Source organism: Ranitomeya imitator, chromosome 4 (genome assembly GCF_032444005.1).
Source record: "Ranitomeya imitator isolate aRanImi1 chromosome 4, aRanImi1.pri, whole genome shotgun sequence".
Classification (NCBI taxonomy): Eukaryota; Metazoa; Chordata; class Amphibia; order Anura; family Dendrobatidae; genus Ranitomeya; species Ranitomeya imitator.
In genome coordinates this window covers 385,451,097-385,463,401 of record NC_091285.1, presented here as the reverse complement: position 1 = coordinate 385,463,401, position 12,305 = coordinate 385,451,097, and the positions used below count along the sequence as shown (strand labels likewise).

At 44.3% G+C, this 12,305-nt stretch overlaps 1 protein-coding gene across 1 annotated transcript in view; it reads left to right on the top strand.

Annotated features, from left to right (window-relative positions):
* The window catches only part of CDC123 (cell division cycle 123), a 142,955-nt gene that overhangs the window by 46,219 nt on the left and 84,431 nt on the right, over positions 1 to 12,305 (top strand). The window contains exon 6 of the mRNA XM_069765214.1: positions 2,523 to 2,629. Coding sequence (XP_069621315.1) covers positions 2,523 to 2,629 — 107 coding nt within the window. The remainder of the gene's footprint in view (positions 1 to 2,522; positions 2,630 to 12,305) is intronic.

The window sequence follows — 12,305 nt, the reverse complement described above, 5'->3', positions numbered from 1 at the left end:
GGGGTTAACTAGTGGGACTTTTATAGGTCGGGTCATTGCATATGTCACAATACCAAATATGTGAACGTTTTATTGTTTTTATTTTGTTTAATTCAAATGTGGACATACAGTTTCTTTTGATTTTTTTTTTATATATATTTTTAATATTTTTGCAATTGTTTAAAAAAATGTTTTCACTTTTGTCGAACTTTTTTTTACTTTGTCCCACTATGGGACTATCATTTTTTGCTGGCTGATCACTTCTACAGCATGGAGATGCAGTAGCATCTCCATGTTGCAAAAGCTGTCAGCTCTGCACTGACAGACAAACTTACTCATCATGCACTGGGCATGACGAAATCGGGTCACCATGACAGCGGTCGGGACCCCGCGTCATGCCACGGGATCTCCGATCTAAAGGCAGAGGGGCTGTCAGATCACAGCAATTCCGGGGTTAAAGTGCCGGGTGTCAGCTGCCAAAATGAGCTGACACCCGGCGGCGATCGCCCGTAATAATCCGTCCCTGGTCAATTAGGCCCAGGGCACATGGACGGATTATTATGTCCGATGTCAGAAAAGGGTTAAATAAAATGTTCATGTGCCGAGATAATCCTACAACTGCGCCCCTGCTGTGTACTGTGCAATAGCTGTGTCTGACTGTGCTGGGACATGGTCTGATCATACCACAGCTCCTGGGTTGGGGTGGGGGGGGGGGGAGTATAAAAATATACAGACATTACAGCATGATATGACAAATGATTCTTTCCTTGAAGTAACACATTATTTAAAAACGAGCAGTGAAATATTTTACCTCTTAAAGCAAATCAGCTACAATCCCATGCTGTAATGTCTGTATATTCTGTCTTGCTCCTTCCCCTGCCCAGGAGCTGTGGTATGATCAGACCATGTCCCTGTACGGTCAGACACAGCCATTACACAGTACACAGCAGGGGCACATTTATAGGATTATCTCAGCACAGGAACATTTAATTTAAACACATCCAGTTGTGGAAATTATTATTATTATTTGAAGATCTATTGATTAAAATCAAGGTTTGTTTATAGGAAAACCGCTTTAAATGGGTACTCAGGAGAGATAAAAAAAAGTTTGTATTGTCCCTGCCCTCATAAACTATAAAGATGAGATACCCAGTGCACTTTAATTAGCTTTATAACCCTTGTATTCCCGTGTGACAGGATGTGCTCCTCACTGTTCCCCCTCCCTTCTGGGACCTTACATAACACACTAGTGTGCAACTCCCCGCTGTGAGTAACAGCCAGTTTGAGAAGAGGGGGCGTGGCCAGATATTATAAGGGGACTGGCTGATAGTAACAACATGGAGCTACACACTGATGTAATGTCGCAGACAGAAGGGGGTGAACAGTGAGGAGCAGCTCCTGTCACACTGAATTACAAGTATTCTAAAGATAATAGAACCGCACTGAGTATCTCCTCTTTATAGTTTGAGGGCCGGGATAGTACAAAACATTTTTGTCTCATTTTTCCCTCATATAGGAAAAGGTTTAGCCTTCTTTACTATAATAGTTGGCAACATGGCGGCTTTGTGGTTAGCACTCTTGCTTTGTAGAACTGGGGTTCTGTATTCATATCACACTAAGGACAACATCTGCAAAGAGTTTGTATGCTCTCCCTGTGCTTGCGTGGGTTTCCTCCGGGTACTCCGGTTTCCTCCGATTGGAATTTAGATTGAGTTCCAATGGGGACACTAATTAAAAATAGTCTGTAAAGTGCTGTGAATTATATTGGCACTATATAAGCAAAATAATAATATAAATGTCATGAATTATTACTTACTCTTTTTTCTATCTCAGATTTGTTGCACAGGATGGGGGAAGCTTTGGAATGTATTTATTCGATAAAAAAATAAAAACACTGATGACTAAAAACGGACACTCAGACCATACACCGATATCATTTTTTTTACGTATATGTTTAAACTCTGATGTTTGAATGAAGCCTTACAGACTTCTTTTGATCTATAGGCTTTGTAAAATAACTAAAAATGTTGTATTTTGAACACTTAAAGGGTCTTCTCAAGAACGCATCCCTTGTCAGAAGGGCATATTGACATCCTAGCTCTGGACTTTTCACCCCTCTATTAGGCAGGGTGGATAACCACTAAGAATAGGCAAGTCTAGTGCTTGAGAATTTATTATTAGTGCAATATAGCAGTAAATTTGCCCTTGAATGACTTTTTTTTGTATAATGAGATTGTCCTGGCTAGCAAGTGACAATGCTGCCTTGACTGGAGTTGTCTTGCTTTCGGCATCCCATTTAAGTTGCAGTGAGGCATCTCCAATTCATTAACCTGCACACATTAGGTGACCCAATTGCCATCCTATGGGGGCATCCGTCACACCATAGCTACTGATTTTGCTTGCCTACTTGTTGGCATGCATGTGCAGCAGCTCTCCAGCCCCAGTCTTGGTGATTAGAAATCGTCTTCCTTTTTCCCCGTTGTTACTGATGCGCCCGTAACACAGAACTGATTACTTTGTGGTTATTTTTCTGCCCTGACTAGGACGCCTATTGGATCGCCTTGAACAGCTCGTTGAAATGTAAAAGCCTGAGTGACATCTTCTTACTCTTCAAGAGCTCTGATTTTGTGACACATGACTTCACACAACCGTGAGTAGCTAGGATTTTAATTGAACATTTTCTGCTCGGCGGAGTGAATGGCCGCTCGCTAATAACTTGAGTGCCCAGCAATTGTCGTTGGGGTTGCATCTTACAGACACAAGTGATTTCTCATCAGATCTCGCTTTTGTTAATGTGAAATGGAAAACTGGATTTGCTGCTGTCTGTAACATGTATCTGCTGCAGTCTTTTATTAGATGTGCTAAGTGGGAGTTCCACCACTGATATAAATACACCGCGGCGGCAGCTCCGAGCCTTCTCCAGCAGATGGATTCTTGCTGCATCCCAGTATCCTGATCTAACAGATTGTATTCCTTCTACATCTCGGGGTCAGCGCCTATATGACTATTTCCTTACGTATGTGGTAAATTGACATGCGTAGCTTAACATAAGTGACGGTCACACACAGAGATGGCTTCTATTCTACTACTCTATGAATAAGATGCCACCTGTCATGTCGAAATTGTCTTCATCCTACCCAAATATGTTCTTTTTTTTTTTTACATTTTGAGTAAACTCATTACTCATGTATATGTTTTTGTTTTTTTTATATTTTGCTTTGGGGATGTTTTTCATCAAAAGTTTAGGACCTGTTGACAACTTCAGCTCTTTGTGAGAATTTCTGCACAGATTCAGTGCCAAATACCTAATCCACAGGGCTGTCCAGGCCTGGGACAAAAGTATGCAGTCACCCTAAGTGCACACTGCTGAATCGTGACAGTGTGCAGTGCGCACACTGTCACGTTTCCCTGGTTTTCCTGGTGCTAGTAGGTGGTAGCGGGACTGCTGTTTGCAATTTACATATTTGTAGTCACGTACCGACTAATCTCTTCCTGTTTGTCAGTTCACGTCCAAATCACATATCATGTGACCGCCCTCTCGCACGGGAAATACAGGGGAATCGTGGTAGCAAGCGTGTCACAGTTGCCAGTCTCTAGTCGCATAGCTTGGGCAACCTCTGTATATCCACTGACATCCCCCTTCCAATGCTAGTGAATTTTGATTTTTGTACCCCGTTTACTAGCTTAAAGGGAACCTGTCACCCCGTTTTTTGAGATTGAGCTATAAATACTGTTAAATAGGGCCTGCGCTGTGTGTTCCTATAGTGTATGTAGTGTACCCCGATTCCCCACCTATGCTGAGATATAACTTACCAAAGTCGCCGTTTTCGCCTGTCAATCAGGCTGGTCAGGTCGGGAGGGCGTGGTGACATCGCTGGTTCTTCCTCAGCTTTACGTTGGTGGCGTAGTGGCGTAGTGGTGAACAAGCAGCGCGCGATCTGCGCTGTCATCCCTTTCGTCGGTGGGGGCGGCCATCTTCCTGGGGCCGCGCGTGCGCAGATCGAGTGCTCTGCTGCACGGGGCTTCAGGAAAATGGCCGCGGGATGCCGCGCGTGCGCATTAGAGATCGCGGCGGCCATTTTCCCAAAGCCGAGTTTGCATCTCGGCTTTGGGAAAATGGCCGCCGCGATCTCTAATGCGCACGCGCGGCATCCCGCGGCCATTTTCCTGAAGCCCCGTGCAGCAGAGCACTCGATCTGCGCACGCGCGGCCCCAGGAAGATGGCCGCCCCCACCGATGCAAGGGATTACAGCGCAGATCGCGCGCTGCTTGTTCACCACTACGCCACCAACGTAAAGCTGAGGAAGAACCAGCGATGTCACCACGCCCTCCCGACCTGACCAGCCTGATTGACAGGCGAAAACGGCGACTTTGGTAAGTTATTTCTCAGCATAGGTGGGGAATCGGGGTACACTACATACACTATAGGAACACACAGCGCAGGCCCTATTTAACAGTATTTATAGCTCAATCTCAAAAAACGGGGTGACAGGTTCCCTTTAAGGAAAAACCTGGGCAGCGATGTCTGTACACTGCAGAAACAAAGACTGTAAGAATGAGTATTTTCAGGTGGATTTCTCACAGAAAAGCTGTCTTTTAGCCACCATGAATGGAACTAATCCTTATAACGTTCCGTTCACATCACCTGCCAAAAAATAAGTATCGGCCTCTTCTTCTCCTTTAATAAACACTGTGATGATATGATGTGTGAACATGCTCTTCCACTGGCCATACGCATTGTAACTGTCAGATTCTTCCGAATTCCCCATGCACAGGAACTCTCAGCTCGGATACGTGTCCCCTATAAGAAAGCCACTGCCTAAGTCTCCTTGCCGAACTAAGGAATTCCAGTCCATCTGTCCCACAACATACGGAGGGGAGGCCCCTACACATTAGGTGGTCTGCCAGTCCCACAGGAATCCGTGGCTTTGGATTACCATTATTTATTGCATATTGGGGAACTTTAGATTATAAGCTTTTGGGCAATTCTTTCCCTCTTGTGGTTTTCATGCCGCCTTGTGTTTTCTGAGTTCAATTTACTTTTCTATGGCTCATAATGACTAAATTCTGTAAGGATGTCCATGAAAATGATGAAGCTTTTTTTTTCTTTTATTTCTATTTTGTGAATTCAGCTTTTCTGTTGCAAATGTTGCGTTGAATGAAAAACGCCTAAAATCATAAACGTCATAGTAAATAACGGATCTGCTGAGTTACTAAAGTAGTCAATTGCTTTATCGATCTTCCTCCTAAGTAAAACATATTTCATGACCTCAAAATGTGCCAGGAGATGCTGACATTGCATGGAAATATATGTAGAGTACCCCCAACCCAAGGAAGTGTAAGTCATCAATAATCATTTATAGCGTTGTATTTAGCCGTTCATATAGGTAGGTGGTATGAATAACAGATGATGTCAGGTATTTCTAAATGGCTTGCAGTGTTAATATGCACTCATGTGTTCAGATATTTCACCAATTTCTGTCTAATCAGCAAAATATAACCCCAAATTAGTATGGGGTAAAGGCCCCCATACACATAGAATAATGTTGGCCAAACCTGCCGATATTGACGGACAATGTGTATGGGGCACCGACTATCTGATTGTGGGGGAGGTCATCAATCACTCATGTATGAGTTTTGACTATGGTATTGATAGACCACCGGCCAACGTCAGTTGACGTCTTTCTCATAAAGAATACATGAGCGCTCAACTGAATGAGCACTCCTGAGTATGGGAGAGCTAGCAGAGGTGGCTGTTTGCTGAACAATTGGTCAAAGCATCTTTTGGCCGACAGCCATCTAATGTGTATAGTCCGCTTCAGTGGTTAATTGATCTGATTTGAAATTTGACTCATCTGATGTCATTAAAAATCTGTCTGTCCAATGACGGTGGCTTATAAACAGCAATCATGGGGAATAGAAATGTTTTATTTCATGATTATTCTAGTAAATGAGGAAGATCAGAAGTGGTTCTAGCCTAACAAGTTATCTGAGGCGTGTAATTCGCCAATGCAGGCTAGCTTGTAAGATCGGTCTGTTCGGTCAGAAGTCTGTGTATGTAGAGGGTTATTCACAACATTGACAGGTATTGTTTATTGACGTGATCCCATCCCACCCCAAGTCATAAAGCGGATCTCTGAAATGCCCCATCAGGATGGAGCAATGGCCAAGGATGCCAACTCTACCCCACTCCTATAGACAATGGCTGGAGTGATGACTGCGTCCTCAGACTCCACTGATCAGCACATTGTCCGCTATCCTGTGGATAGGTGAAAATTTACAATAGTTTTTGAAGGAACGCTGTAGCAAGGAGCTGAAGGATTATTAGACTGTGAATAACTTGACAAGAAAATGGCCCTTCATCTTCAAAGAGTCAGTGAGCTTAAAAGCAGAAACACTCAGTGTAAAATCATTTGCCGAGACAGTACTCCTGACAGCTTACTCCACGGCACCTCAATAGTCTTCTGATGCTAAATACTGCAGCAGAGGAATCTGATGTGTTCACCAAGCTGGGGCGCTTCTTCTGACTTACCGTAAGTACTTGTGGATATAATGTAAAACCAGAATAATTATAGGTGATTGGTTACTGGTATCCATAACTATCAGCAGCTTTTACGGCTTGTAATATAGTGTTTTTATTGTTAACCTGTGAATTAGAAGTGGTATATTGTGAAGGATATAAAACACTACCAAAGAAATGAGCCAGAGCACAAGTTAGTATACATACAGTACAGACCAAAAGTTTGGACACACCTTCTCATTTAACCCCTTCATGACCCAGCCTATTTTGACCTTAAAGACCTTGCCGTTTTTTGCAATTCTGACCAGTGTCCCTTTATGAGGTAATAACTCAGGAACGCTTCAACGGATCCTAGCGGTTCTGAGATTGTTTTTTCGTGACATATTGGGCTTCATGTTAGTGGTAAATTTAGGTCAATAAATTCTGCGTTTATTTGTGATAAAAACGGAAATTTGGCGAAAATTTTGAAAATTTCGCAATTTTCACATTTTGAATTTTTATTCTGTTAAACCAGAGAGATATGTGACACAAAATAGTTAATAAATAACATTTCCCACATGTTTACTTTACATCAGCACAATTTTGGAAACAAAATTTTTTTTTGTTAGGAAGTTATAAGGGTTAAAATTTGACCAGCGATTTGTCATTTTTACAACGAAATTTACGAAACCATTTTTTTTAGGGACCACCTCACATTTGAAGTCAGTTTGAGGGGTCTATATGGCTGAAAATACCCAAAAGTGACACCATTCTAAAAACTGCACCCCTCAAGGTACTCAAAACCACATTCAAGAAGTTTATTAACCCTTCAGGTGCTTCACAGCAGCAGAAGCAACATGGAAGGAAAAAATGAACATTTAACTTTTTAGTCACAAAAATTATCTTTTAGCAACAATTTTTTTATTTTCCCAATGTTAAAAGGAGAAACTGAACCACGAAAGTTGTTGTCCAATTTGTCCTGAGTATGCTGATACCTCATATGTGGGGGTAAACCACTGTTTGGGCGCATGGCAGGGCTTGGAAGGGAAGGAGCACCATTTGACTTTTTGAATCAAAAATTGGCTCCACTCTTTAGCGGACACCATGTCACGTTTGGAGAGCCCCCGTGTGCCTAAAAATTGGAGCTCCCCCACAAGTGACCCCATTTTGGAAACTAGACGCCCCAAGGAACTTATCTAGATGCATAGTGAGCACTTTGAACCCCCAGGTGCTTCACAAATTGATCCGTAAAAATGAAAAAGTACTTTTTTTTCACAAAAAAATTCTTTTAGCCTCAATTTTTTCATTTTCACATAGGCAACAGGATAAAATGGATCCTAAAATGTGTTGGGCAATTTCTCCTGAGTACACCAATACCTCACATGTGGGGGTAAACCACTGTTTGGGCACATGGTAAGGCTCGGAAGGGAAGGAGCGCCATATGACTTTTTGAATGAAAAATTATTTCCATCGTTAGCGGACACCATGTCGCGTTTGGATAGCTCCTGTGTGCCTAAACATTGGCGCTCCCCCACAAATGACCCCATTTTGGAAACTAGACCCCCCAAGGAACTTATTTAGATGCCTAGTGAGCACTTTAAACCCTCAGGTGCTTCACAAATTGATCTGTAAAAATGAAAAAGTACTTTTTTTTCACAAAAAAATTCTTTTAGCCTCAATTTTTTCATTTTCACATAGGCAACAGGATAAAATGGATCCTAAAATGTGTTGGGCAATTTCTCCTGAGTACACCAATACCTCACATGTGGGGGTAAACCACTGTTTGGGCACGTGGTAAGGCTCGGAAGGGAAGGCGCGCCATTTGACTTTTTGAATGGAAAATTAGCTCCAATTGTTAGCGGACACCATGTCGCGTTTGGAGAGCCCCTGTGTGCCTAAACATTGGAGCTCCCCCACAAGTGACCCCATTTTGGAAGCTAGACCCCCTAAGGAACTTATCTAGATGCATATTGAGCACTTTAAACCCCCAGGTGCTTCACAGAAGTTTATAACGCAGAGCCATGAAAATAAAAAATAATTTTTCTTTCCTCAAAAATGATTTTTTAGCCTGGAATTTCCTATTTTGCCAAGGATAATAGGAGAAATTGGACCCCAAATATTGTTGTCCAGTTTGTCCTGAGTACGCTGATACCCCATATGTGGGGGTAAACCAGTGTTTGGGCGCACGGCAGGGCTCGGAAGGGATGGCACGCCATTTGGCTTTTTAAATGGAAAATTAGCTCCAATCATTAGCGGACACCATGTCACGTTTGGAGAGCCCCTGTGTGCCTAAACATTGGAGATCCCCCAGAAATGACACCATTTTGGAAACTAGACCCCCCAAAGGAACTAATCTAGATGTGTGGTGAGGACTTTGAACCCCCAAGTGCTTCACAAAAGTTTATAACGCAGAGCCATGAAAATAAAAAAAAAAAAAGTGAAGTGAAGTAGTGACGTTTTGAAATGCAGACTTTGATGGAATGCTCTGTGGGCGTCACGTTGCGTTTGCAGAGCCCCTGATGTGGCTAAACAGTAGAAACCCCCCACAAGTGACCGCATTTTGGAAACTAGACCCCGAAAGGAACTTATCTAGATGTGTGGTGAGCACTTTGAACCCCCAAGCGCTTCATAGAAGTTTATAATGCAGAGCCGTGAAAATAATAAATACGTTTTCTTTCCTCAAAAATAATTATTTAGCCCAGAATTTTTTATTTTCCCAAGGGTTACAGAAGAAATTGGACTCCAAAAGTTGTTGTCCAGTTTCTCCTGAGTACGCTGATACCCCATATGTGGGGGTAAACCACTGTTTGGGCACATGCCGAGGCTCGGAAGTGAAGTAGTGACGTTTTGAAATGCAGACTTTGATGGAATGCTCTGTGGGCGTCACGTTGCGTTTGCAGAGCCCCTGATGTGGCTAACCAGTAGAAACCCCCCACAAGTGACCACATTTTGGAAACTAGACCCCGAAAGGAACTTATCTAGATGTGTGGTGAGCACTTTGAACCCCCAAGCGCTTCATAGAAGTTTATAATGCAGAGCCGTGAAAATAATAAATACGTTTTCTTTCCTCAAAAATAATTATTTAGCCCAGAATTTTTTAATTTTCCCAAGGGTAACAGGAGAAATTTGACCCCAATATTTGTTGTCCAGTTTCTCCTGAGTACGGTGATACCCCATATGTGGGTGTAAACTACTGTTTGGGCACATGCCGGGGCTTGGAATTGAAGTAGTGACGTTTTGAAATGCAGACTTTGATGGAATGCTCTGCGGGCGTCACGTTGCGTTTGCAGAGCCCCTGATGTGCCTAAACAGTAGAAACCCCCCACAAGTGACCCCATTTTGGAAACTAGACCCCGAAAGGAACTTATCTAGATGTGTGGTGAGCACTTTGAACCCCCAAGTGCTTCATAGAAGTTTATAATGCAGAGCCGTGAAAATAATAAATACGTTTTCTTTCCTCAAAAATAATTATTTAGCCCAGAATTTTTTATTTTCCCAAGGGTTACAGGAGAAATTGGACCCCAAAAGTTGTTGTCCAGTTTCTCCTGAGTACGCTGATACCCCATGAGTGGGGGTAAACCACTGTTTGGGCACACGTCGGGGCTCAGAATGGAAGTAGTGACTTTTGAAATGCAGACTTTGATGGAATGGTCTGCGGGTGTCACGTTGCGTTTGCAGAGCCCCTGGTGTGCCTAAAACAGTAGAAACCCCCACAAGTGACCCCATTTTAGAAACTAGACCCCCCAAGGAACTTATCTAGATATGTGGTGAGCACTTTGAACCCCCAAGTGCTTCACAGACGTTTACAACGCAGAGCCGTGAAAATAAAAAATCATTTTTCTTTCCTCAAAAATTATGTTTTAGCAAGCATTTTTTTTGATTCACAAGGGTAACAGTAGAAATTGGACCCCAGTAATTGTTGCGCAGTTTGTCCTGAGTATGCTGGTACCCCATATGTGGGGGTAAACCACTGTTTGGGCACACGTCAGGGCTCGGAAGTGAGGGAGCACCATTTGACTTTTTGAATACGAGATTGGCTGGAATCAATGGTGGCGCCATGTTGCGTTTGGAGACCCCTGATGTGCCTAAACAGTGGTAACCCCTCAATTCTAACTCCAACACTAACCCCAACACACCCCTAACCCTAATCCCAACTGTAGCCATAACCCTAATCACAACCCTAACCACAACCCTAATTCCAACCCTAACCCTAAGGCTATGTGCCCACGTTGCGGATTCGTGTGAGATATTTCCACACCATTTTTGAAAAATCGGCGGGTAAAAGGCACTGCGTTTTACCTGCGGATTTTCCGCGGATCTCCAGTGTTTTTTGTGCGGATTTCACCTGCAGATTCCTATTGAGGAACAGGTGTAAAACGCTGCGGAATCCGCACAAAGAATTGACATGCTGCGGAAAATACAACGCAGCGTTTCCGCGCGGTATTTTCCGCACCATGGGCACAGCGGATTTGGTTTTTCATATGTTTACTTGGTACTGTAAAGCTGATGGAACTCTGCTGCGAATCCGCAGCGGCCAATCCGCATCCAAATCCGCACAGTGTGCACATAGCCTAATTCTAAAGGTATGTGCACACGCTGCGGAAAACGCTGCGGATCCGCAGCAGTTTCCCATGAGTTTACAGTTCAATGTAAACCTACGGGAAACAAAAATCGCTGTGCCCATGCTGCGGAAAAACTGCACGGAAACGCAGCGGTTTACATTCCGCAGCATGTCACTTCTTTGTGCGGATTCCGCAGCGGTTTTACAACTGCTCAAATAGAAAATCACAGTTGTAAAACCGCAGTGAAATGCGCAGAAAAACCGCGGTAAATCCGCCATAAATCCGCAGCGGTTTAGCACTGCGGATTTATCAAATCCGCAGCGGAAAAATCCGCAGAGGACCAGAATACGTGTGCACATACCGAAACCCTAACCCTAACCCTACCCCTAGCCCTAACCCTACCCCTAACCCTACCCCTAACCCTACCCCTAACCCTAACCCTAACCCTACCCCTAACCCTAACCCTACCCCTACCCCTAACCCTATTCTAACATTAGTGGAAAAAAAAAATTTCTTTATTTTTTTATTGTCCCTACCTATGGGGGTGACAAAGGGGGGGGGTCATTTATTATTTTTTTTATTTTGATCACTGAGATATAATCTATCTCAGTGATCAAAATGCACTTTGGAACGAATCTGCCGGCCGGCGCACTGCGCATGCGCCCGCCATTTTGGAAGATGGCGGCGCCCAGGGAGAAGACGGACGGGACCCCGGCTGGATCGGTAAGTATGATGGGGTGGGGGGGGATCGGAACACGGGGGGGGGGGGGAATCGGAACGCGGGAGGGGTGGAACGGAGCACGGGGGGCGTGGAACGGAGCACGGGGGGGCTGGAATGGAGCACGGGGGGTGGAACGGAGCACCAGGGGGGGTGGATCGGAGTGCAGGGGGAGTGATTGGAGCACGGGGGGGTGATTGGAGCACGGGGGGAGCGGACAAAAGCACGGGGGGGAGCGGAGCACTGGACGGAGGGGAGCCGGAGCAGTGTACCGGCCAGATCGGAGGGCTGGGGGGGGCGATCGGTGGGGTGGGGTGGGGGCACATTAGTATTTCCAGCCATGGCCGATGATATTTCAGCATCGGCCATGGCTGGATTGTAATATTTCACCCGTTATAATAGGTGAAATATTACAAATCGCTCTGATTGGCAGTTTCACTTTCAACAGCCAATCAGAGCGATCGTAGCCACGAGGGGGTGAAGCCACCCCCCCTGGGCTAAACTACCACTCCCCCTGTCCCTGCAGATCGGGTGAAATGGGAGTTAA